This window comes from Sciurus carolinensis, chromosome 11, assembly GCF_902686445.1.
Source record: "Sciurus carolinensis chromosome 11, mSciCar1.2, whole genome shotgun sequence".
Taxonomy (NCBI): domain Eukaryota; kingdom Metazoa; phylum Chordata; class Mammalia; order Rodentia; family Sciuridae; genus Sciurus; species Sciurus carolinensis.
In genome coordinates this window covers 131,798,617-131,826,439 of record NC_062223.1, presented here as the reverse complement: position 1 = coordinate 131,826,439, position 27,823 = coordinate 131,798,617, and the positions used below count along the sequence as shown (strand labels likewise).

The 27,823-nt window shown below is 40.3% G+C and overlaps 1 protein-coding gene across 1 annotated transcript in view; it reads right to left on the bottom strand.

The window, feature by feature from the left end:
- Nucleotides 1-11,080: 11,080 nt before the first annotated feature.
- Nucleotides 11,081-27,823, bottom strand: part of Ntm (neurotrimin) — a 419,452-nt gene continuing 402,709 nt past the window's right edge. Inside the window, 4 exon segments of the mRNA XM_047516378.1 lie at nt 11,081-12,817; nt 17,708-17,740; nt 23,274-23,309; nt 26,538-26,690. Coding sequence (XP_047372334.1) covers nt 12,714-12,817; nt 17,708-17,740; nt 23,274-23,309; nt 26,538-26,690 — 326 coding nt within the window. The 3' untranslated portion in view covers nt 11,081-12,713.

Here is a 27,823-nt window from a genome sequence, read left to right as displayed (position 1 = left end):
CGGATGGAACTCTAACCCTGACAAAAGCAGCTTAAAGCCAAGAGGAGCTCTCATGTCAATTTCAGTTTAACCAGGTGTTGCTTTTCCTCTGTCAGTTGCCTCCCTGAGACTTCCTTTGCTTAGCAACAACCTCAGCTTTTCATAACAGCTTCTCCCTAAGCCTCAGCAGTAACTCTGGAGCTGCCAGCAGGGTGAAAGCCTCTTGGATTTAAACGAAATGGAAGGTAAAAACTCCCAGAGGTTGGAGGCTCCTGGAGGGTCTTAAAACCTCTGGCATTACAGCTCTGTTTAATGGCTGGACTGCTAATCCTGTTTAATATAAAGGGTTAGTCCCACTTTGTGTTAATAGGTTTTAGCCACCTGCTCTTGCTCAATAGTGCTAGGTTAACCACAGAGGATGTGTTCTGAGCATGCACCTAGTCCCAGCACTATCTGGCCCACCAGGAAATCTCACTTAGGAAATTCATTTTCACAGAGGGGGGCAATCTATGAAAGTGCTTTTGAATCACTGGGAGACAAAAAGCAGGCAGTGTGAGCTGAGCAGTATATTCTTATTATGAGTTTTAGTTCCTCAGAGACTATCAGGTGATTCCTAGAAAATTTCCAGAACCCCCAAAGCTTTCCGAGGACCCCTGGACTGGTATGGAATCTCGAGAAAGACATAACTTGGTGGGTGAGTGAATTCCAGCATCTGTGTTGCTAGGAGATACAAATCTCCAGCATGATGCTATGCAAGCTCTTCACTCCACAGCTCTTTTGACACACTCCTCTCCTACACCAGTGATAATGGCACCTCCTCAAGTTATGCAGCAAAACACACCTAGACTAATGGGGCTCAGACAGAAAGTTCTATCTGCTCCAAAGTTCACAGGGTTGTTCAACCTTTTATATATCTTGGCACACATAGGTATGCATGTATATATATATAGCACACTAGTATGAATGAACAGTGTTGTCCACAGATCTTTGAATTTAGGAGTTCTGACTGGCCAAATCATGGTCCAATATTTTCCTTTATCTCAGTCTCTATATGCCAGGGTACCACAGATCACATTGATAAGCTATGGTTTCTCATTACAGATGTATTACTCAGAATAACACTTCCAAAATTTACTGAGATTCTAGACCCAGTATCTCCTTGACTGATTCATTACTTTGGAACTATCTGAAGTACTAATTTCAGAGTCCTGAAAGTATTCAGAGAGAAATACAATGAAGAAGATGCATAGGAGTTGATGGCCATGTCTCCCCTACACAGTTCTGCAGGGTTCTAAATAAGATCAAATGAGACAAAGTATGTTAAAGTACTTCATAAACTACAAAGCGAGATATGAATGTACACATCGGATACCATACTAGGACAAGGGTGTAGACAGATATTTTTACTGATTGTGATTCCATGAACCCCCAAAGAGCCAACCCAAATAATCCACATAAAGTTACATATGAAAAGAAAAGCAAGTAACATATCTACACGGTAGGGAATTTTTTCCCCTCTAACAAAACACGGGTTGCTTAGAAGTGCATGACTCACAGAGAATAATAATGGTGATGAAACTTAGGAACACCTAGTTCATATTGTATAGAGAAATGGAAAATGGACTGAGTTTAATTCTTACCAAGAAAAAAGAAAGAAAGAAAGAAAGAAAGAAAGAAAAAAAAACCTGCCAAGAATAGTTTGGAAGAAGGACTAATTTTTAAATAGTTACCAAGCTAAGCAAAGTTACCAAGCAACTTTTAGGGTAGAATATTTTAATATTACCTTAAACTTAACTTCCCTTTGTTGGATAAATTAGAATATAATTGATTGAAATATTAAATACTGATAGTAATATGATGGTTATATAGCTCTCTACCAATTCTTCCATAGTGTGCGCTGTGTTGTGTTTGTCTTGTTCCCCTGGACACAAAGTCTGAAGCAGAGACATTCAGAGCAGCCCCCTGACCTATTCCCATCTATTCATTCAGCAAATGCTATATTTCACCAACTCTAAGAGATGTCAGTTATAAGACATGGCAATATTTTTTATAACACAAGAAAAAATGCTAAAAAATAAATCCTGGCATGCCACCAATTGGAAGACACATGTCCAAATTCCAAGACATTTAAGTGAAACATTGTGCGTCTTAGAATGGAATGGAAATTAGAAAAAAAATTAAAGGTAGTAGTGGACTAAACTGGCAGGTTTCATCAGGCCATCTGGCTTTACCTCTAGTGGGTTGAGTGCTCCTACATATGAATTTCCACATCTGTAAATCACAATCAAAGAATTAGCTAACCCAAAGACAGTTGTCAATATCAATTAAATTAAAATGGACCAACATCTCCAATGAATCATAGAATGATAACTTGAGTATGTAACTCTGACTCCAGCATTGTTGTGTGAAGAATGCTTAGAAACAGAGAACCCAGGTAAAGGCTATTGAAGAACAGGTAGGGTGATAGCATAGAATAGTTCAAGCATTAGTGAGGATTAGGGGATATTGGTAGCAAACTATGAGAGAAACACATACCTGATAATGATGCCATCAATTTTCTGAGACAGTTTTCTGGTGGAGTGCATGTGGGTGTGGAGGAAGTAGAAGTCAAGGATAAATCCAAGGTTTTGGGGTTGAACCAAGCTTGATGATATTATTTATGAAGATAACAGAAATCACATGTTTTGTCTGGGATTTATATTTTGCTTGTTTGGTTGTTTTTGCTGTTTGTATGCTGGTTATTGAACACAGGGTTTTGTTCACGATGACAACATGCTCTATAACTAAGCTGTACTCCTAGTCCCTGAATTTACTTATTTGGAGAGATCACCAGCAGGAACTTTTTTAGAATATACATTTCAAGGCCCTTCCAATGGAAGTTTAATAGATTTCTCCTCCAGTGATTAGATGTGTTGAGTAAAGTTTTGAGAATAGCCTATGTCTTGGAATACACAAAATCTTATATTCAAAAGGTCACCTGATTTTTATTATGTATAATGTGTGTGCAAAATAAGTGACTGTTTCACTTTGAGTTCAATTATATATTAAAAAAATCTCCAAGTATCTTAAAATAGTAATATTCAATTCAATCACTACATAGGAGATGATCAAATTTGGGAATAAATTTTTCTTTTGTGTTTGTTTGATTGGTTTTGTCTTTTTTTTTTTTTTTTTTTTTTTTGGTACCAGAGAGTGAACCCAGGAGCCTTAATCACTGAATCACATCCCCAATTCTGTTTTCATTTTTTTTATTCCTTTCTTTCTTCCTTCCTTTCTTTAGAGACAGGGTCTTGCTGAATAGTTTAGGGGTTTGCTAAGTTGCTGAGGCTAGCTTTGAACTCACGATTCTCCTGCTTCAACCTCCCAAATCACTGGGACTACAGGTGTGGGCCACAGCACCCAGCCAGGGATGAAGTTTGCTTTGTTGTTCTAGTCTTCTCCCTTTAGTTTCTTTAACTTTTTCCCCTAAATCCTTTCTCCTTAACCCGCACAGTTAAGGAAAAACTTCCTGCCTCACAGATTGACTTCTGGATTGCATGTGTTCATAATTTCCTATACACAGCACATTTATTCTCTCTATGAGAGAGACAGATAATTTTTTATTGACTTTACTCTTATGTAAAATTGGAAACTTCTTGAGAGAAGGAAGTATTTTTATTTTGCTCACCATTTTATCCCTGGCACCCAGAACAGAGCTTTGATTTGTTAGGTCCTCAATAAATAATGGGAATAAATAAAAACATGGTATCATAACTAATCTTAAATGCAAATAATTTTCTTCTTTAGGGTGGCAATTCTTGCATTTTTGATTTCTAGAATGGTCCTTGGTGACCTTTAGGAACAACTGCATTAGAAAGAATATAAAATGATTCAAAAAATAATTGGACTAAATAAAGTCCTTCTGTAGACTCAAATGCCAGAAACAACAAAAATCTATTGAAAACCTCTTTTAACTCTCATTAGAGTATGAATGTTCTAGGAGTCCGAAATGAGATTTATATTGAAGTGATAACTTTCATGAACCTGTATTGAGTACCTATTTATGCCAGAAACCACTGGCCATTGGGTAACTGCAATTTAATGTAGCCTGTTCCTATTCTTCAAAAAACCTTGGAAGTAGTCAAGCCAGGGGTTCTTTAGCAATGGTTCTGTTCATGTGGCTAAACTGGGTTATTCATCAGATGGCTAAAACTGAATAAACGGGCCAAAGATGTGAGTTATTTTCTATTTCAGGTCACTGTAAATCTAACTCAAGGTGTAGATGATGCATAATCCCAGGTATAACCCTACCAGATTCTTTCTTTCCTCTGAGCAGTAATATTACTCTCCAAATGCCTGGTGTAAACATTGAGATAGGAAACAGCATTGGCATTGTTTTTTATTTTATTTTTTTGATTAAAAATAATCTTCTTAGATATCTTGCTTCTTGAGTTATTAGTGCAAAGGCAGGGTGTACTAGGAGAAGGAAATGGGGGAGATAAGAGGAAGCAATGGAAAATAGGTAGAAAATGCTACCAAATAAGACATGGGTGAGCTAAGCGACCCAAGTTATTTATGTAGTTATTTAGTCAGTAAGACTTACTAGGTGATCATTCAGGGGTGTGGCTCAGTGCTGCAGCTCATGCTATGCTTCTACTTATAAATTTACTTGATTCCCTGTGTTCTGGACCTCAGGCCATCCTCCGCCTCAGATTTCATCTGACCGATTACTCTTTTATATTTTTAAAGACAATGAATGATGAGATATTAATATAGATGTTCCTAGTGTGCCAATGTTTGGAAGAGTGATTCTATATATGGTTGAGCAAAAAGACATGGATTAATGCAAACATGATCAGGAGGCCAGAGTGTCTGCAGTGTTTGTAAAACAAGAGTGTTGACATCCATGCCAAAGCAGCAGCAAACTCATTGTAATGAATTTACTGCCTCTTGCTGCTGTGATGGAGGGCGATTACTTCTGACTAGTGAATTACACTGTGGAATATTGATTTCCTTGTTCAGAACTCAGGCTGGGCAGATAGTTTGCCTGACCCTCTTACACACATGCTGTGCTAGTGTTGGCTCCATCAAAAGCTTAGTAGATGGGGGAAAGTGTTTTAGTCTTTAAGGGGGAACAGCCACTATGCCAAGAATATAAGGAAGAAAACACTAGTAAGAAAGATGAAGGATCCTCCTAATGTGGAATTCTAACACACAAAAGCATTGGGTGAGTTAGGTTTTATTGAATTGAATGCCTGACCTCCTTAGGCCTAACAGACATGGGGAAAAACAGTGCTGATTTAATTTCCATAGCTCAGTGTGGGCTATATGCTGTTTGCCTGACAGGAAGGATCAGTATCACTAGCTACTATAAATAAAAGAATAGATATGTTTGGTTTTATCAAAGCTGCCGTAATTGTCAGAGTTAGGGACATCTACTAAGAACAGTCAGTCAGCAGAAAGAGTTTGGGGACACAGAGCTTAGGTAGTAGACCATTGTAGATTTGATTTCTAGATGTTTGTATTCTGATCCACATGAAATTCTGTGGGTGACTTGGAAGGACCTCATAACTTGCTGTTTATTTCCTTAAAAATAAAAGAATATTGGGCAAAATTTTTATCAAGTATATTTGAGAAATGTAATCGGTCTGTGAGAGAAATTGAGGTGAAATAGCATAGTAGGAATTCTTAGTGTGAAGGTCATCAGTGAGTTAGAAATAGCTAACAAGCTACCAGAAATTATTTAGAGCATTTTGGGTACTTGTTCTTATGTGGACTAATATTATTATTTTGTCTTAAGAGTATGCCTGCATGTTTTTCTTTAGATTCTGAAAGACCAGCCTGATACCCAAAAGTGTATGAACCACAGGCTTTTTGAGTTTATGTTAAGACATAAAAAAGCAAGTTGAGTATGAAAGGAGATTCCTCTTACTTGTCTACACAAAGTCAACACCACCTAAAGATATTGCTTTGATGTTAAATGTGGGCTTATGTGGATTTTTATTATTTAGGAAAATATATAAGAACCACAGAAAAATCCAGAAAAAGGTCCAGAGGATTTCAGATCTCAGAGGATGGTTTGAGACCCACCTGTCTATTACTCATTTTACCAACAGGAAAACTGAGGCCTAGAAGTTATAGCAACTTGCTAGAGGTGCTGTAGCCACACAAAGCTGTTTGGTTGGGAATGTGTCTTTGTCTGTTTCATATTCTTTCTATACACCCTCCACCTGTTCTTCAGGGACTGAAATTAGCATGCTCCTTTCAATATGCAAAACCTGATTGTATTATCTGAGAGCCTACCTAGGAATAGCACTTTCTGGGGCTAGTGGGCTAGGAGACTGGGACTCACCTCTACTCTCTGAACGTTCACTTTTAGCATCATGATAACATTTGGTGTATGTGGTTGCTGACCCCTCCTACTTACAGACTCAATGACAAGTTTTAACTATCTTGATTTCTTTTTTATCTTAACATTTGATTTTAACTTCCCTTGCATACTAAATTTTAAGATGAATACTTAGAGAAGAAAGATTTAGTATTTAATAGACAATGACCACAGCTTCTGTCTTACTTTCTCTGTCTTCCTTACTGAGTGTCAACTATGAATAAGAAATATGCATACTGGAGAAAGGAATGACATGATGCAGGTTGCTCAGTAACTTAAAGAATTTCTTTTCTTTTTCTTTCTTCCTCTTTCTTAGAGAAGATGAGGACCCCTGTGTTCCTCTTTCTTGACATTCCTATCACCCTTTACAATGTGGAAGATATGGCTGGATCACTCCATCAGATCTTTCCATTCACACGGAAGGTGAAATTTCAGAACAAACTGAAACTCAAAAGGTCAACTGGGCACTAGCACTTGGGAAAGGTACCAGAACTCACACATCTTCCCACCCCAAGCTCAGTCTGAACTTTGCCCCTCCCTTAATATCTTCTAGCTCTTCACAGAGGAGTTAAAAATGAAGTGCAGAATCTAACGGGAAGGATGAGAAAGTAAAGACAAATCAGTAAACTTGGAATTGGACCAGATGTACAAAAAAACATCTAATGTAACCTGGACAAACATCGCTGGGCCCTTGAGCACAACACTTATCAGGTTGATGAGATATCATCACTGAAAACCTTATTTAGAGACCCCTTTTTTCATTCCTATTTTCTGTTGTTCTAAAGACAAAGCTTGGGAATAACAGGTGTCATCTGTTTTGAAGCATTAAGCAATTAAGTAATTACAATAAACACACACACACACACACACACACACACACACACTTATAGTGGGAATTCGAGAATTTTTCCTAGTCCAATATCTTTTGCCTCCCCAGACTTCATGGTGTGCTGCAGTTTATTCTCTCTTGTTTTACTTGTGTCATATAGAGGGCAGCTTGGGGCTAACATAATTTCCTGTTCCAGAAAAAGCCACTGTCTTTTATTAGGCAATGCTCCTTTCCAAGTACTGCAGTATCTCTCTCTCAAGTTCTCCTTAAGGAGTCACTGAAAATATCTGCAGAAATGGGAGCAATGATTATGCATATTTCCTTCCAAGGAAAAGAAACAAAGACAATGCATTGGTGTAAAATTTGCCTAGATTCACACCTTCAATTTTCACAGCTCAAAAAGGTTGATTTACTCTATTTTTTCTTACTAAAATCTTATAAAACCTTAAATCACTTGAATGTTGAATTTTAAAGCTAGATAGAGCGTAAGCAATCTTTATCATAATATCTTATATAAACGATAAGGCAGGAGAATTCAACTAGCTAGTGACAGATCTGATCTAGAGTTCAGTCCTACCCATCAGAAACTCAGTTCTGAGTCCAAAATATAGCTACAATGCTTAGAAATTCCAAACTCAAATATTCACTGGAGAAAATTTCAGTGCTAGGAAATTTTAATCAGATGTGTTGATAAAGAAATAGTTCATTTAAAAATATTAGCAAACTCACATATATTCAAATAAACTCATATACTTTGACCACATACCAGAAGTTATACACATTACCTGGAGGTTTGCATATGAGTCAAAAATTATCAAAAACTAAAGCCAAACCAGGTCCCCTTCATATAGGATAATACACCAAAATGCATCAGATGCAAATTGTAAAAAACTTAACTTGAGCTCAGGAATTAGAAAATCTTCTCTACAAATGTCTGTGTGGTCACTTGATATGGATATGGTGGGAGACTCATGGAATTGTGGGGAGCAAGGAAGTAGAGACTCAGAGAGTTGTTATTCACAAATCATGGGGATGTTAATTTGCATGTGTTGTCTTAGAGGCAGACATAGTTGGATGCACATGAAAAAACTATTTGAATTAAGATCAAAGAGAGGTAAGAATTGATGTACTAGAATGGCTTGATTGAGCAGTTATGGAATGACAAAGGAAATACCATATAATCAAATCCCAATGAGCAAGGTCTGAGTTACATTAGCTCTGGGATTTGCTTTAAAATTTTTTTTAAAGATATACTAAAAGGAGAGTCCTTATTTCCTCTGTAAGATGTCACTAATCTCAATTATTTTCAGTTGCTTATCTGATGAAGGGTAGATGAATGGCATGTGTATATACATGTGACCAGTAGTAGCACAATGGTATTTTGTTTCTGAATGAGCAGACACCTCATATCCCTCCTTTTGCATAGTTTTCTCCTTTCATGACAAGTATCTCATTTATTTTACCATTGTTATAATAAAAAATCATTGATATTTTGCTGAACCCATATTTTATATTTTTTAATCAAACTAGTCCATGCAGTACTTTCTTTGGATGGATTAATGCTACTGTCTTCCCTTCTATACTCTCAATCCTGGAGGTTTCAGATAAATATGAGGTCAGTCCAGTAGAATGTGCTAAACTTTAATCAGATTTTAGTGTTAATTCATTTGTTAACTTATCTCCAGCTTGAAGGACAATAGCTGTCAGTCATCATCACTGTCATAATCATCATGCACAGCAAAAAATAAAAGTAGAAATTAGTAAGTCATCAACTATGAACATAGATAACTCCAGCAGGGTATATCCTACTGATCAGCAGGCAGTCATCAGATATGTATGGACAGTGCTTCAAGGTAGATATCCTGGCCCAATGTGCAGAGCATTAATAGAGAAAAATATTCTGTTAAAAGAAAATTGAATAAGGTTCTACAGGTTATTTGTTAAGAGTAGATAGGAATCATGCAGGCACAATGAACCCCTATACATACAGAAAGAATATCATGGGATAGAAATCTGCCAATTCTAATTGATGGTTCCCCTTGGGGTTATCCTGATATTAAGGGTAGTGGAGTGATCCTTAATTATGGAAGTGACTTATCTGTGAGTCACAGGGGTTCAATGTATTTAAATTCCAGGCCAGTCCATACCAACTGTCTCCCATTTGTGCCTATACCAAGAAGAAATTCACGAAAGGTTCTATTTCAGATGATTTTGTTTATTTATTCTAGTGAACACTCACCTGCCAATCTCTTGTTCCCAGGAAAGGTAGACTTGAGAATTATAAGCTTCTGTAAAAGCCCTGTCCTCCTGAATTGAACTCTCAATTTGGTTTAAGGCCCAGGAGAGAGCATTGCTCTTTCTCGTGAGTACTCGTGTGTTCCCTCAGTAGTTTGGGGCTCACATGGCATGCTATGCAGCAATGAGAAGAAACCCCTTTTGATAGGATAGTGAGGTTTGCTGTCTGAAAAACTTACCTGTCATGATATAGCTGGTCCACAAAGAGCATGCTCTTACACAACCATATTGCTAAAGAACTGCAAGGCAAAAGGACTATTGAATTGGCACATAGGTGAAATGAAGTCAAATTCATCAATACTACTTTACAAAGTTGGTCCTGAATGCCATTCACTGCTAGGAGCAGTGCTTTGAAGCATGGTTATTCATAGTAGGTATTACTCATATTTGCTAGAATAGTCTGGTCAATGTTAGTAGCTGTTTACTAGTGGAAATCTGGTAGTACTATATTTAAAAGAGAAGTTTGTATTCAGAGTTTGTGTACACTGTGTTCTCTTGTCCCAGGGAATCCTAGAAGTGTCTCTTTGCAGGTGCCTTGGCATATTTTATTCCAAGGGGTTTCTGGTCTCCAGTGTAGGAACATGGAAATCACCTGGCATTTTTTTACTCCACTCTATTATAATGATCCATGACCTGTCTCCAAAAACTCTCAACCAGTGTTGCAGAGGTGCCAGGCAGGGAAGTGTTAGTGCATCATACCCACCCACTTTCATTCCAAGGAAACCTAAAGCCTCCACCTTCAGCAGTTTCCAGACATAAGGATACATCAGTGTATCCAAATGTATCCAAACTCAGGAGATTTGGCCAGGGCCAGAAAGTTCCCATATCATGCTGCCAGGAAGACATTGAGGTATTGGCATCTGGGGCTGGGGGTGGGGTGGGAAGGCAGAAGGGCACAGAGGAAGGTGAAGTCACTAATCTCTTCTCAGTTTTGCTAGTGGCCTCTGGAAATGGCACTTCTCCATTCTAAACATTCTGACTCCTCTCAGGAGACATTGACCCATGAAGTCCGAATCGTCTGTTGCTTATTTAATTGACAGAACCACCCAGAACAGATTATAATTACATGAATATTATTTTGCATTAAAATCTGCCCTTCCTCTGAATTTATGGCAAGAGATGAAGTTCAGGGACAGGGAACAGGTGTGGAGGGAAGAGAGTTCCCAGAATGCTGGGTGATGGGATTAGGGATTATTTAATCACCACCACGTTGGAAATGGCTATACTGTTGCCTACCAGAAATAGACATAAAAGCCTGGTTCATGACTGATTTGACATTCTCCCCTGTGAGGAGGTGAGGGGTTTGAGGACAAGCAGGGTGCCAGCAGCCCTGGCCATGATCTTTTGAAGGTACTGAAGATAGTCCCCACCAGATGCCACTCCCTCCCCTTGCTTCTGTGAGGAGGTCTCCTGTCTGGGCTGCCTGTCTTCAGAATACTTGCCACAGTAAGCTCCCACCCACCCCAGGGGGGTGCAAGATTCCATCCCCACTCCCTGTTCTTCGATCCTAGTCAGGCATGCTCTGCACCTCTCCCCTCTGCTACTGCAGAATGAGGTACCACACCAGGTAAAGAGGGACATGGAACACTTTTTAATGTCAAGTCAGAGACAACCCTTCCCTCCCCTATCCCCCAATCCCACTTTCCCTCATCACATCCAGAACCCCTCCCCGAGGCCTCTCTGGTTCCCAGACTTCGGGGGAGGAAAAAAAAAGGTTACCTAAAAACTGCATTTTTCATTTCTCTTTCATACACACTCACACAAAGGTAGGAAATTAAATAAAATCAACCAAGAGGATTAAATTCTCCAGTGGTCACAAAGGCATCAGGGATTCCCATAATGGGCTAAAGCAAGTGGTTACTGAAGGTTTAGTTTGTTCAGTTGCTTGCTGTCTGTTAATGCCCCGAGGCGTGATGGAGAAGCGAGGCCACCCAGGATGGAGGGCCTTCACCTCAGAGAGCCACACCTGGAAAAATGCTGCGCCTGGTATTAGTTGTTTTGCTTTTCACTTTTTTATAAATGTCTCTGACGTGTAAATAACCCAAGAAAATAAAAAGGCAGGAGCTGATTACACAATTACCAGTAAACTCTATCATCTTTTAGAAGATCAACACACAGCTAACGCCATATACAGCATGCAGTAATGTCTGAGAAAGGACCCTGCTGAGAAACAAAATGGCTAGAACTCTAACAAAAAAATATATGTATATATATACTGTATAATATATGTCATCAAAGGAAGCATAGCCAACAAACCCAAGATACAGTGTGATCAACTTTCCATTTCTAAACGGTATGTAGATAGCATAGTATTGTCTGCATGAAATGCCAGAAAAGGAGGAATCTGTAGTGCTGGTGGAGAGGTTGGTTAAACTGGATGTGTTTTTTGGTGGATCTGCCAAATCCTCACCAGGTCCTTAGGCCTGGTGTGTGGTCCACCTGTTGTAAACCTAGTTAAGAAATACACTACTCATTTTTAATGTTTAACAAACACATTTCTCTTTACCCCTCTCATGTGTGTATTTTTTAGTTTTGTCTTGTTTTTGCACTAAGTTCTAGACTCATATCAGAAAATATAATTAATAAAATTAATAATGAATCAGAATCCCTTATTATCCATCATGTCCGTGTAGTAAAAAGAAAAACAAACAAACTGAAAAAAAGTTAAACGAGATCTTTTGTGACTGTTGTTTGTGGGACCGTTGTTGCTGTCAGGCTGTCCTGTCTCCTTTTTCTTTCTTTTTAAATTTCACATTTCATGACACACACAATGGTGGCGCAGTCTACCAAGGGCCCGCTGTGGCACATCTAGGCCTGCATGGCTCACTCTGCGTTTGTCTCTATTGACGGATGGAATTTGGGATGGCCGACTCCAGAATGTTCCATGGTGGGGCACTTTAGTGGGCACAGTGTCTGGGCCCATGCCCACCCTGGCAACAGAGAGGTCACACGGTGCAGCTTGTGGGTGGGCCCAAGCCAGGTGTGCATTCTTCCCGTTTGGGAAAAGAAAGAAAACTCAGTGGTACCTAAATATCTGCAAGGCAATTTTCAATTTTCTCTTTAAAACATTTTTTTTTTCTTTCCCAAAGTATTCTTTGTTTCCCTCCCTCAAATTTCTGTCCCGTTAGGCTGTGTTTCTCTGAATTTCATTTGATTCTTATTGTTGCTGTCATGTTGCCGTTGCGGTTGTGTTGTTGGTGCAGTGGCGGCAGCTTTTCCCCCGGGGGGGAAGTGGCACTCACATCAAAATTTGAGGAGTAGGTGCAAGAACAGAAGAGGGAGGAGCCAAATGCAGCCTGCCCTCCGCGATGACGTCCCGTTGTTCACTTCGCTGACAGCACCGGGGCCTGTGAAGAGAATGCACTGGTCATGAGCTTTCTGTTGTAAAGTGGAAGAAAATCCCATGAGTGTCCTGGTCTGGTGTCATCAGACTTAGCTCTGCTGAGGCATCCCTAAAGTGAAGCATCTGGTGTTTCAGCTCCAGTGTTAGAAATGAACTTTCTCAAGCTCTGACCCATCCATGCATAGTACACCATGGGAAGCCTTCCCTGGCAAGTAGAGAATGGGGACTCAGGTTAAAGCATCCTGCTGGCCTTTACTCATTTAGTGTGGTATAACATGCTAAAGCCATGGCTCAGGGTTGAGTTCAAGAAGAAGGCGGCTGATGAATAAATATCCTACATAGAGTTCCTATAAAATAAGACCTTTGCAATGTTTGCATTCTTACCCAACCCCTTCTGAGCTCTGACTGCCTTGATCATTCACATAACCCTCCAGCTGCTCAACCTGTTGTTCAGAAAGGGACCTGTTGAAAATAACAATCTGTCTTCTGGCTGCTGCTGCTGCATGGGGCACAGAGTCCATTCTGTCAATCATTTCATCTCAGGGTGAGGTGCTGGGTTCTACCTGGAGTGCATGGCCTCTTCCCCATCTGGACAAGATAATAGCAGATGTAGCTCATGGATCACATACCTCAAGGCCCTGAATCAGCCCAATGGAGTGGAGGTGAGACAAAGTAAAGAAACAGGAAGCCTCTTTATGCATGGACATTGACATAATTAAGGATTTAAATAGACACTGGGGTGCACAAGACAAAACCAATTGGTGACCAATCCTGAAGGATAAACAAGGGAAGGGTGGGGCATATTTTTCTATGAGGCACAGACTAACTTGGCCTGCAAAAAAGATGCTCTTTGAAATGGAGCTGAACACAAGAAGCAAGAGGACTACAAGGCCAAAAGTTCCCTAGTGATTTCTCCATTGATCTAAAACAAGCTTTTTGGCTAGTTAGACCTTTGTGATTGAGAAACCCCAATTCCAAATGGAGCTATGCTTTCTTAACAGTATCTAAGTTTGAATGCCCAGGTGACTTAGGTGCCTAATTAACTAAGATACCTTCTAAGATTGGGTGTGTTCTCACATTCTCTGCTGCACTGAATTTCATAAAGGCATTTAAAGCTGGTGCTTATACTCAGTTCATTTACTCACAGGGTTGGGAATTAGTAACAGAACCTGAACCTGCTTGATTGATTTGGATGGATGCTCAGCATTGGAGTCACTTCTGGTTAAGTCAGATCAGAATCAAACAGGTTTCGTGATTCTATATGGGATTGTCCTGTCAAGTCCTAAAACTTCAGACCTGGGGCTATTACCCATATGATCCTTTTGAAATAAATAAATCTTTGATTTGGGGGTGGTGGCTAAGTAGATAGTCACAAGTATGAGATGTAGCAGGGAAACTCTTCTTTCTCTGGTGTCTGGTTCAGTTTTCCCAAGGACAGAACTTCTTAGCAGTGTAAATCCCCATGCTGAGAAGTCCTGAGGAAATTTATTCTGCTCTCCACCCTGCAAGGAGGTGAACTGCTGGGAAACACAAATCTGATGGCATCCTTGGGGTCACAAAAATCCTTGATGACAAAAGGGCATGCCTGAGGATTTACATTTCAATTACTTGTCCTTTAGGACTGGACACTAGCTTGTTGTGTCTACTAGAATCTAACTACTATGTTTCTAGCTAACCACCACTGTTATCTACACAGCATTTTCCTTGGAGCCAAAGAAAACCCTGTCACCTTTTTAAGGGTAAGAAGCTATGTTTCTGTCCTTTGAGAAAGTCCTTCTCTTTGCACTCTGAGATCCTTCCCCAAAAGACCTCTGCCTGGACCTGAGACTGAGGAATCTGAGTCAAATGTTATTTCCCAGTCCATGTCGCCCAATCAGCTTTTATGGGAGCCAGGTTCCATGTCTCCCCTGGACAGATCTAGTGGTCACATTTTATCTCCATATATGCACATTGCCCAGAATGATTCCAAATGTGTCTCTGCTGCTGGAAGGACCCAGAGCTGTCAGCACCTGACCTCTTTTTTCTTTCACCTATTTTGCTCTTCTGAACACTCACACATACAGCTGTGAAACCAACTCCCTACTCAACCTCAGAATACCCCATCAGCTCCCCATATCCTCTCAGCTCCCCGCCATGGCTAACAAGATGCCTCGTGGTAAAAGTTATTGAGAACAAATACCAAATCCCTGAGAGCATCCATCTGTCCTGTGTTTCCTCTTTGCAGGCCTGACCTGCAAAAAGAACCACAAGTCAGGCATACAGCCCAACAGGGGCCTGGCTTGGGTACCATGTAAGAAAAGGTTGAACACCTTGTTTCTGGTTGGGGGACTCCACAGCTCAAGAGGTACCTGTGAGCTGGGAAAGCCCCCCCCATGGCATGTTACAATGGCCTACAGACTCTGCCCAGTGCTCTTTCTGGTGCCCTTGTTTGGTCACCCCTCAGAGTTGTTTTGTGGCTCTGCTTCCTGCTAAGAAGCACCACAGAAGTCTTTAGAGACGGGTTCTAACCCATTGTGTCAGGGACAATGTTTTCTATAGAAAACATAAAAAGGCCACCAAGAGCATGTCAATGGTTCCTCTTGCTTAAGGTACTATCTTGGAAAAGCTCAGGGGGCCTCTCTGCTCTCCTATTCAGGCCTGAGGGAGTGCTGGACTCACTGTGCATGAGGAAGTCCAGTCTGCCCAGATCTTCCAGGGCACACAGGCACTCCTTCTCTTCCCCATAACCCTAGCTACTATGTTTCCACAGACCCTAGTAGGAAACAGGAGGAAGTTAGAAGGGACAGGAGACAGAGGTAGTCACTGGGGCACAGGGACTTCACACAGTCCTCCCAAAGGAGGCAGCAGAAATCATACCCACCACTCCAATCACAAAAATTTCCCGGCCTAGGCCTTGCCACTTGCTGCCTTGATCCCTCAAATTTGCTCTTTATGCTAATTCCAGGGTGATGTTTCTATAACCCCAAATTGATCATGCTGCTAATCTGAGGCTTATTTATAGTCTTAAGAAAAATGCTCAATTTCTTGGCAGAAAATGCAACCCATTGTATGATCTGCCTGCTAGCTGCCTCCTCAGCCTCTCTTCCTGCCACATCTCCAATGCCTTTTGTTCCACATAAAAAAGGCAAGTGTGTACACACAGACATCTCCATACACACGGGAAGGCACCCTCTAGCCATATTCTTTTTATTCCCCAACTTCACCATTCTTCCCCTCTACCTGAGATGTCCTTTATCTAACTCATTCCCATTGCTTATTCTAGAGTCTGTTCTAGTCTTCAGTCACTCTTCCAGATAACTTTTCTTGATCCACTTAGGTTGACTCTCTCAGTACTTTATACATTCTCTTATTAAACATTTCCCACCCTGTATCCCAATTCTCTTTGTTTGTCTAACTTGCATTTTCTCCTCCATGAGACCTGTTTCTTAAGGGCAGAGTTTGTGTTTCATTGGCCTATGGCAGGTATTCAATAGATGTTTGTTGAGGTAAGTAGAGAGTACTGTGACTCACACTGACATGTCCACAATTACTTAATCTGTGTGTTTTTCTTTCTCTTAAGAGTATATTTGGAGAAAGAAATCAAACCAAATGAGAGAGAGAGAAAAAATTTTTTTTTCCTATTTTGCCTTTGCTTTACCTCAATCTCTTCTTCCAGATGTCCTTCTTCCCTTTCTCTAAATCTATCCAATAAAAATCAATGAAAATTCAGATGCTGAGTGAATGTCTACATAGCAGCAATGTTATAAGGACAAGGAATTCAGGTAGGATGCTTTCAGGTGGAAAGTTATTTATCAAAGTGCTGTTGACACTCATGTAGGAGATGCAGATTATTATCTTTTCTATAATAGATGAAGACTTAACTTCAGAGAGCTTAAGTGACTTTCTCCAAGTCTGCTGACTTCTGTTTCCAAATGCAGTTTTCTTCCCACTAACCCAGAGTTGCTTTTTTGTACAACTCATGATCTTCAGGGAATAAAGAAAAGAAAGAGTGAGGTCCACAGAACCTGCAATAACTGGGCATTGGCTAAGGTGGGCACCACAGACATATGGCTGGTTTTTCCCATTCTAAATGAAAGCTACATAAAAGAATGCTATGAAATGAGATTGTTTGTTCAGGCAGGCAAGGATTATAGTGTCCTGGGAGCAAGGCTTCTTCCAGGCAGTGTGGGTCAGAGTGACAGCTCAGTCCATCTGCCTAGTGACAAGGCCACACATGTGAGGCCTCTGTTCTTCATCTAGCCACACCTCCACTCCACATTGGATGTCTTTATTGCCTCTATCTCATTAGAGAGTTGCGGAAGCCTAAAGAGACTAATTACCAGGACAGTTAGGGTCCCAGAGAACTGTGATGAGTGTCAATTATCCATCGGAAACATCTGGCAGGAATGAAAGCCGCAAATAAGATGTTTTATTCCTAGCCAAGTGACTCACCCCAGAACCTCCCCCTTCCTCCCATTTCCCCCTCCCTCCCATCACTGCCCTTCCAGCTCCAAGTTAGAGAGAGAGAGAAAGAGATAGAGAAGGGGTTAAGGAAAGGGCAGCATGCAAGGCCAAGGTCTAAGAAGATCATTGCATTAGAGCATCCGTGTGCAAGGAAAGAGGCAGGCCTGGTACAGAGGAGTCCAGAGATGGAGCTATTCTGGGCACTGACAGGTGCTCATTAGTGCCGCCAGCAAAGACAAGTTAGACTTGTGCAAGTGGAAGCTACCCAGGGAGAATGGGATGTCCTTAGGGACAGGGTTAATCTAAATTGACAGAGATGCTCAAGGTCAGGGAATGGTTCCCTCTGGGCTGCTTCCTGGGGTGAGCTTAAAAAAGAAGGCATCCTGGAGGAAGGTAAAGAATTTTACATACCCCACCAAGGCAGCAGCTGCCTGAAAATGAATATACTAACCTTTCCAAGGGGTCAGGGCTGTAGTTTTCACTTCTAAAAGAAATTAAAAACAGGCCACTGTTAAGATAGAAAGCAGTTGGAAGTGCTCATCAGAGCCCTCAGATGGTTTTAGGAACTTGCTGGTTCTTCAGGCCCAAGAGTTTCCCCAGACCTCTTGAACCTGCTTCTCATTTTCCTGACCACAGCCTAGCACTCATCAATGTTTGAAAGCGGCTAGAAGTGAGTGAACTGGGGACTAAGAAGGGTATGAGTGATGGTCAGAGTGTTTCACAGACTGGAGGCAGAGCCAAAATATCCACCTGGTTTTGGCAGGAAACACATTACACCTGTGCAGCCGGGGTGTCATGTCAAAACCTGTCTGTAAAACAAATTTCTTTATTTAGTCATCAGAGTAGCTCCTGACTGTTGAGGTCTGTAGGCCTTAAGTGTAAAATTGACTTATGTAGATGGTTGTATACTACCATAGTTTGAACGTGGGTGCCCATGCTTGGTTTGAAATGTAAAACGTTCACCTGCATTTAGCTATACATTTTAGAAATACCAGTAAATAAGCTACCATGTGCCAGAGGAGCCAAGAACTTTGATATTTTACTTCTCTTCATGAGTCAAACAATACCAGGCTGGTCCCATTGGACCTCAGACAACTGAGGCAGTAAAGACCCACACCTCTACTGCCACAGTTGTACTTGTTGGCACCTCCCTGTGGAAATGCTGGGGAGCCAACTCCTCTTTGTTAGCTAAACCAGGAAAGATCCCCAATTTGCCAGCTTCAAATTCTCATAACAATCCATAGAGGTTCCCCGGTTCTTCTGTGGATAGGAGATGTTTTGTCTTGTCAGAAGTTGTGATCATCTCTAATCTTTTACCTCCCTTTTTAACAACCTCTGAAATTATCCACTGGGGTAAAGAGAGGGTGAAAAATGGCATTAAAACTTTTGATTGAAAGAATGGTTTAGAAGTCTATGTTCTCTGACAAAGGTCCTCACATATGGAAAGATCACCTAGATAAACTAATTCATCCCTTAATGCAACTATAATGTTTGCTCAAAGTCAGATGAATACATACTTGTGCATTCGAAATCTCCTGTTTTTAAAGGCACATGATATATGATATCCCTCTCAATTGAAGTGGACATTAGGAACCCTGAGAAATTGTTCTGAAGATATAAAGATGTAAGAGGTGATCTATGGTTAAACATTTCATGATTGAAGGAATATCTGATATAAAGTTAGGATAGTAGAGAAAGTTCAGAAGAGATGGTTCCATGTTGTCTGTGCCTTTAGCAGGGGCAGGTCCATGGAGTGCTCACTGGGCCCTTGAAAACTGCCAGAACTTTAGGAGGGGCAATTTTCATTAATGTTCTAATTCAGGTACCACTGATTTCTGGATCCCCTGTGTGAAGAAAGAGGATCATTGGGAGGAAGGACAGTTTGAAGTGAGCTTTGGAGGGATGAACAGTCACACACATTTTATCTCCAAAACATAAGTAGTCCAATGAAGGGTAAGACTGGAGAATGGTCACCCATAGAGTGGTTCAGACTTCTAGAGGAAGAACACAGGACATTTCTATTTGGCAGTTGGGACTATCAGAAAGAGTGAAAAAAAATCAAAGGCACAAGTTCCTGCTCTAGACACCAGAAGAGATTGTACAACAATGATCTGAAAAAAACTTCAGCTTAATTGTTCCCATCTTGCTTTGCTCCCCTTCTGAATCTCTCACGTGACCTACTCGAAAGAAGTTAAATGCAAAACAGCATTCATGAAGATAAAGCAGAATTTGACACTCACTGATGACCTCAGCTAGAACTTAGTCTTGGGCCTCTCAGGTGGCAACATGCCAATTCTTCCAGGTACAGAGAATGCTCTTGTACCCTTTCTTAGGGTACAAGGGGGAAAACCAGGCAAGATAAGCTTCATATTTACATTAAGCCCACCATGCTGTGCTCTTGCCAATTCCCTTAGCTTTGGCACTAAGAAGTGATGTAAGAATGTTGCTCAAGGTCAGTCTTCGAGGTCATGCTTGACATTCTTCTGTTGGGTCTAGCTTCTAGAAATACAAATCTTGCTTGTGTCTTCAAAGCCAGAGTTAGACATAAACTGAAGTCTTTGAGTGATACCTTGCTATCAGGAAAAGAAAAAAATTCCTTGATAATCCAAGCATAAATCTCTCTTTAGCAGGACCTTGACTGAAATTTATGTATCTCTTCGTTAATGATATATTAAAAAGAAACCAGGCAGAGTGGAAAAATAAGGTCATGAGAAAGAAAAAGGAAGGAAGAGAGGGAAGGGGAAAAAAAGGGATAAAGGTAGGAAGGAAAGGAGGAGAAAGGAGAGGGAGAAGTAGAAAAGAAGAAAATACAAGGAAAAAGAATCCCCTGCACACACCCTAAATCTCCAACTTGTCTCAGCTCAACGCATAAGGAGATTTTTTTCCAGCAAAAAATCAATATTCATGACTGAATCCAAACACTCAGGAAAGCCCTGGGCTGTTGTCTAATTTGAATAAGAAGTAGAGGAATGCTGGAAGAGAATGGATAATAAACTTTCCAGAAAGAGGATAAGGGAACTTTCTTTCTTTCTTTCTTTCTTTCTTTCTTTCTTTCTTTCTTTCTTTCTTTCTTTCTTTCTTTCTTTCTTTCCTTTTTAACACTTTCTCTTATTTTAACATACAGGTGCCATATAAATGCTAATTGTGGATGCCTTGGTGGCTTGCCCTAATTAACTATTTTTAATCCTCTACAGGGAGGCACTGATCATCTTTTCTGTGGTTGCAATTGTTTCTTTCTGATATCTAGACTTTACTTTTGCTCCCCATTCTTTAATAAATTGGTTTGATGGTCACTGCGAGGTTCACAGGCATTAATCAGCCAACTTTTCCCAGCCCACCGATATCATCAAATCTGCCTTAATGCCTAGAAGATAAAAGACAAAAGACCAGTGGATGGGAAATGAGCATCCTGTGAGCCGCTGAGCTTGCAGTGTGGGCCCCCGCATACTGGACTGTGCAGAAATTCCATGAGGGATGGTTGGCATAGCACTGAATCCTTATTTATCACTGTGAGAATCCTGAACCACCAAATATTAATACGAGAAGGTGACATGCAATCTGTTGTGTTTGCAAAAGGGAGGTAGAGAAATACTTCAAGGGTGGCAAAAATTGCTGAGGAGGAATGAAATCAAAATCTTATCAAAATCCTTCTAGTTCATCCAGATACTGGGAAGCAAAATAGCTTTGAACTTCTCTGAAAACCAAGTGTTCCCTGTCAGTGGAAATTCACGCATTGGTATAAATCTTTCTTACATTTCTCAGATAAGATAAGCGTAACAGGGAGGTATTCCCTGAGAAAGTAGGTAGCTCTCTATTATATTAGAGAGTAGCAAAGGAAGAAGGAAAACTGAGCACAGATGAATGAGGTGAGTGCGCCCAGGGTCAAGGTCTGTTTCCTTTAAAATATTCCTATTTGTATTAAAAAGTCCTGCAGCTATACTGAAGACCACGTGAACTCAACTGTCAGAATATTCCAGATGTCTATGACTTTTTAATACTGCCTTGACCCAACAAAGTTGGTGGGATGAAGGATTGAACACCTCCAGAGAATGAAATTAGAAAGTTGGCACAGAGATCATGCCACCCAAATCAATCAGTTCACAAAAATAAACAGATAAATAAAATAAAATCACTGGGAGGAGAGAGAGAGAGAGAGACAGAGAAGGAGGGGAATAGAGAGAGAGAGAGAGAGAGAGAGAGAGAGAGAGAGAGAGAGAGAGAGAGAAGAAGGAGGGAGGGAGGGAAGGAGAGAGAGAGAGAGAGAGAGAGAGGGAGAGAGCATCCCGGATCTCTTTCAGCTGGTAGAGCCTCATAAAAATGTCTCTAGCACCTAGTTCCAGGATCAGCCACCAGGCAAAATGATCTGGTTGTTTTTATTTTTGTTTCTGCTTGGTTTTGCTGCTGATGACTTTGGTGCGGGATGATGTTCTACTATCAGTTGGCACAGAAACTTTAGCTGAATATATTAGTTTGCTAGAAACCACTACAGAAGTTTCAAATGTTCCTGGTTCCCCTGAGAATGAAGCTCTAAGTAGCCAGAATTAGCTTAGTAACTTCTGAAAGCACTTCTGAAGAATTGTCTGTTATATCCCTTAATATCATTTGTTAGCTACATTTCCAATGCTGTTTCAGATCTGCAAATATGTCTCACATGAAGGTTTGATAATCATATATTAGATCATAAGTTGAATCTGAATACGTTCATTGACTTTCCTTTTCCTTCCTCTTTCTTGGTACTATTTTCCTGTTCCTGGTCCATTACTATGGTACTATACATCACTAAGGTGAATTGTGCAGCCATGACTGTTTTCATGATAAAAGTATTTTTCCTCATTTGTCAAATAGCTCCTCACATAATTCATTTCATTCTATCTTCTCCTCCACCTTCCAGCTCTAAAGTAGTTCTCTGACGATTACTTGCATAGTTAGAATGTAAATGGGTGAACATGATGAACATCTGGCATGTGAATGGTGGAACAGGGTGAGGTGGGAAGAGGGAGGCCAGAAGATTTGACTGAGAGGTGGGGAAAACTGTTTCCATTATTCTTTTCACAGCTATCTTTCTACTGGGCTATTGCTGCTGTCAGCACGGTCCATAAGAGAACTACAGTGCCCGAAAGGCACCAGTTTTATTCTACCCCTCAGCCCAAATGCTCAGGCATGGTTTTAATGGGTCACTTGCATTAGGTTAGTGGACATGAGAAAAGGGCTTGAAGTGGAAGGGGATGTCAAGGGATTGGGAGAAGGGTGGGATGTCAAGGGATTGGAGGAGGGTTTGAAGAATGAGTTAATGGATCCCATAGGATGTTCCACAAAGGAATGGCCTCCTTGGAAGGAAGTCCTATTCTTTGACTTGTATCTGGAGATTCAAATACATCTGTTTTCAAAGTCTTTTTAATGCATATTTTCAGTTGAATGTTGTACCGATTCTGTATTTTATAGAAGAGGAAATTGAATAAAGTTTAGTTGACTTACCCAAGAACAGAGAACTACTGAAGGTCAGACTCTGAACTAGATGCGAGGGCCCCTCTCTAGATCATTACTTGTTGGCAAAGGTGCAAGCTGCACCAGGCCTTCCTTCCTCCCTTGCAGAGCCTTGTGAGACAGGTGACACATTTGATGGAATATTTCAATCATCAAGTGTTTGACCTTGTTGCTGAGGGACCATCAATAGGACTCTTATTACGAAAGCCACTAGTTGGCTGGAGTTCAGATTTAGTCTTAACCTTTTGCTTTCATGCTGATCTCTGAGTTTTGAGATGTGAATGGTGTTTATTTTCCTTTCCATTCCCAGTCCTTCTGGGGCATTGTGGGCAAAGGGTGAGCAGAGAAAAGAGAACTATCGTTGGATTTTCACCAGATCCCAATAACTTCCTTAAAGAGCCTTCCACCACCATTTTCTACATAACTTTGCTGACAGGAGTGTCAGGTAATGCACAACAGGGGAAAGGGAGAGGAATGGGGACTCTGGGACTGAGGGGAGGGGAGAGAAAACATAAAGCAAGGGGGATACTGACCTTGCAACAAAGTTGAGCTTGTAGGCTCATTTAGTTCTAAATCAGGTGAGGGACAATAGGAGAGAAAAATGAAAACAAACACATATATTATATACAGTAGCTATATATTTGTCATATATAGTTTGTATACTGTCTTTTACAAGCATTTCTGGAGAAATGGATAAATAAAGGAAGACACAAAACCAAAGGTGGCAGGACAAGATGCAGCAAGAAAAACACTGAAATGCTTTATGTTTCCATATTGGATGGGATGGTTTGGAAGAACAGAACCTGGCCACTCTATATATTTTCCGGTACAACTGAATTTACTCTTCACTAATGCTGAGCTGAGGTACTGATTTCAAACAAATGACTGAAGCCTCTTTCCAGAGAGATTTCTGTCCCACATCCTCACCCTTGTTGTTTCAGTGAAGTTCAACTTCAAGAACTTCTGATCCCATGGCACCATGTTTGGAACATGATCTCCCAGGAATCACTGATTCAGGAATGTGGGAGCAGAACTCTCCTGTTCACTGCCAGTTCAGCAATCCCAGAGATCAGAGGTTTAGAGTCCATTTAATTTGAGATAGAAATGAGCACCCTACTTCTTTTCTTAAGTCTCCCCAAGATCCTGATCACAATGGATATCTCTTTCACCAGAATTCCTCAATTTTCAATGTCTAGGTCATATGAAAAGAGTGTGCATTGTGCACAATGTGGTGGCAAAATTTTGATAATTTAGCTGGCTTTCTGGCAATGTGACTGGAGAATGAACTTCATCATGAATTTCATATATACATGTGAAGTAAATTCTCTCTTCCAATCTGCCCATATCTACTTGATAGCTCTTCAAGGAAAATGACATGGAAAATTTCCTAATAAATTTATATTTGTCAAAAGACTTCATTGATATTGAGTTCTCAATGATAATAATGATTGGCAACTTGATAAAAAAAAATAAGCTCAATAATGAGCTTAGAAGCCACGATAATGTCTGAACTAGACTTAGCTAGAACCAATGGGTTGGAAATGCTCATCTTAAATATTAATGGGGTTTCTCTGGCTCCATGGAACAATTCAGCATTTTTGTGATGGGCTCCTCAGGAATGATTTCTCAAAGAGGGTAGAAAATAAAATTGGTTTCTGATTGACTACATTTGAAAAAATAATGCAAACTTTAATCTCTCCCCTTAGATATTTAGCATTCTGCAGACCTGAGACTTCCTGCATTAAAGAGCATTTCCACATGTACCCATTCATCTTTGTTAGACCAGGTCTTTCTAAACTTATTCAAATAGGTACTATCACTTTTTAATATAGTTTTTGGAGAACTCTGGTCTCTAGAGAACTGATAATGGCCAAAGCACCCCCAGAATTAGCACAGATTGAATGCTTTTAGACCAATATGGGGAGGGCATGGGGAAGACAGAGTTGTAATATCCACACATGGGTCTATTGAAAAGAGGATATTTATGACACATGCTTCACTGCTAGTCCTGTCATAAATGCCAGTTATTTCACTCTTTTAAAAAAAAAAAAGTTTGCTGCTTCCCCTTGTTCTCATCTTGAGAAGGGTTAAGGGGAGGAAGCTAGGGAAATAGACAACAGTGATAAAGTCAATGGCAAAACAATTTTACGCATCCAAATCAGATGAAAGAAAAGGTCAAAGGAGGAGGAAGACTATTTACAAGAATGAGAACTCCTGTGGTTTCAGAGCAGGACTTGGGAGGGCATTGAAGGGAAAGTGTGGAAGAGCTTAGATTTGCAAGACAGAGGAAGGAGGGGCCTGTTCCTTTCTAATTCTGGCCCTCTTGCATGCAGACAGACATCTGTCAAAAAACCAAAAAGGCTTGACACATGTGAGGGGCACTCATGACTATTCCTGTGTGAAAGATGCCAGACAAATCAATCACTCTAATCACAGCTCTGCCCATTCTGTGCTAGAGGCTCTGGGATCAGGGGCAGCCTTCCCTTTCCCAGTCCTCTCAGATAAAGCTGGGCTTTATTTTATGTGCAGAACAGGAGGCAGGGAGAATGTGATTTGGGAGCAAAGATGTCACAGTGGAACATACATTGGCACTGAGGTCATGTGGCAGGGTTAGGGCAGGAGCGGGGCCCTTGAGGCAATGGATTTTCTAGGACTTCTCAGAACAACAAGAATTTATGTCTTTGCCAATTATCTGTCAAATTCCCTTTTTCCCGCTATGTCAAATTCAAGAATATTTTTTAACATGGGGTTTTGGGAGAATTGATTTGAAAAATCCCAGACCCACTGAGAATGGTGGGGGTGAGGAGGGATTTGCACAAAAGGCAACCAGAAATTAACCATGTGGTATGCAGGAAGTTCTACATCCATCAAGGAATTAAAGCTATTGCCAGGCACCTGGAAATCTGCCTGTTGACACAGAGGGACATAGGCTCACCTCTGCACAGACATTCTCTGGGCAGAGAGGTGGGACACCCAGGGTTTACCAGCTGATTCACTTGCTTTTGGCAACAAGATAGTTGCCAGATACATAATGAAGGTAGAGCAATTTGCCTTGTATGCATTAATCCTTCAATAAAGAGTTGTTTAGGAAATGAATGCATGAATGACTATGCAACATATTTCAAGATGACGGTTTGGATGGATGAATGTTAATCCAGCCAGACAATATCCATTGATACAAATTGGAAACTTGGAAAATCCTCATTTTCTACATTACTTCTCCCTCTGAAGTTAATATTATTAAGGATCCCAAGGCTTGTGATTCTACTTTAATGAATATAATTTGGTTTCTCTTATATCCCAGTGGATGGAAAAACATTTTAGAAAAGGGAACATGTCATATAAACCCACTGAGCAATGTATTGAAATAGTAAATACTGTCCTCTGGACTCTTTACTATTTTACCCAATTATATTCCCCATGTTAGTATAGGAGACATCACTGAGAAAAAAACATCATAAATGTCACTTTTGGCATCTCAAAGCCTTTTTCTCCTGATTCTGACTTTTCTTTTGTAGAATGAAATGAAAATTCTTTCTCTTTTCTCTTTTTCCATTCTCAATATCTACTTTCATAAATGCATGAGTTCTCTCTCTCTCTCTCTCTCTCTCTCTCTCTCTCTCTCTCTCTATCTCTATCTCTCTCTCTCTCTCCTCTTTTCTTTCTTATCTTTCCCTTTTGCCTGCCTGACTCACTTCTGTTACCCATCCTTCCCGAGCCTCTTCCCCAACTTCTCCCCAACAGGGACCCTCCCTGCTTCACACTCTCTCAGTGCCCAGCTCAGGACACAGTCTCACCAAATAATGTGATGCTGGCATTGGTATGGCCCAACTTGTTGGAGGCCACACAAGTGTAGTTCCCGTAGTCATGTTCAGAGACATTGTAAAAGATGAGTTTTGACAGGAAAGGTCTGTTTTCCACTTTGACTCCCTTTTTTTCCTTCAATAAGTCTAAGATAAACAAGAAACATAAAGAGAAGAAAAAAACGACATGGTCAGTTTCTCTCATAGGATGGAAATAGAATCTGGAATTAATAAACTTCTTATTGTTTCCTCCATCAGATATCATCATAACCACTATTTGCTCCACTCAATGACACCCTATGTTCACACACAATGACACATGTGATCATAGTACTCCATTTTTATATATGTATATGGAGACACTCTATGTAGTATATCATATCTCTTGTGCCCATATTCTCTGAAGGTGGGTGCTTCCTTTTATACTTGCTACCTCTTAGTTCTACCACAACAATATCCATCATCAACTCTTTGATCTTCAGGAAACTATCATTCATGCAGTGGATAAAGGGAAGTGTGTATTTGTCTGGAATTGCTGATGGTGTTAATGAAGGTGGTAATAATAATGATAATGATAATGATGTTGATGATAACAATCAAAAACTGAATCTTCGAAAAAATGTGCAAACTGAGATGTTTGAAAACATTTTTTTTCAAGCACCTGGGCAATAAAATTTTTCCAAAAGCTCTTCAGATATTCTTCAGATAGACATATTTTGGGGGAAAGGGGCTGGGAAAAGGAGAAAAATAATCAAGGATCATATTCATATCAGGGGACTCTGAAGGGTTTGGCAACAGTGATCTCCCCAGTGTATCATAGGGGATCAATTTGGGAGGGATTAGAAATTTCTAAGAATATGACTTTATAGTAAGGACAGTCTCTGTGAGCAATCAATACAGCAGGTCAATATGCCACAGGACTGGTATTAATTTTACGGGCTACTTATGAAATATCACAGAAGCTTAGTTGAGGGAGGCAGTTAGACATACTTGCAGAATCATGAACTCCATTACTGGGCAGATAGGGGTGCTAAGGAGAAAGCAGCTATAGGAATCTGAAGGCCCAATGTTAGAAGTAATTCCCATTACAATCTTGGGTCTACATAGGAATTTAAGATCTATTGTCTTCTTTTTGAAAATTCTAAAATGCCCTATTTCAGAGAATAGGGCTTTAAATCAACCATTTACTTTCACTGAAAATTTGTATTCCTTGTCCAGAAGCTCATTCTGTGCTCTAGGAAAGATAAATATTATTGGGGAAAAAACATTCTTCATAAAGG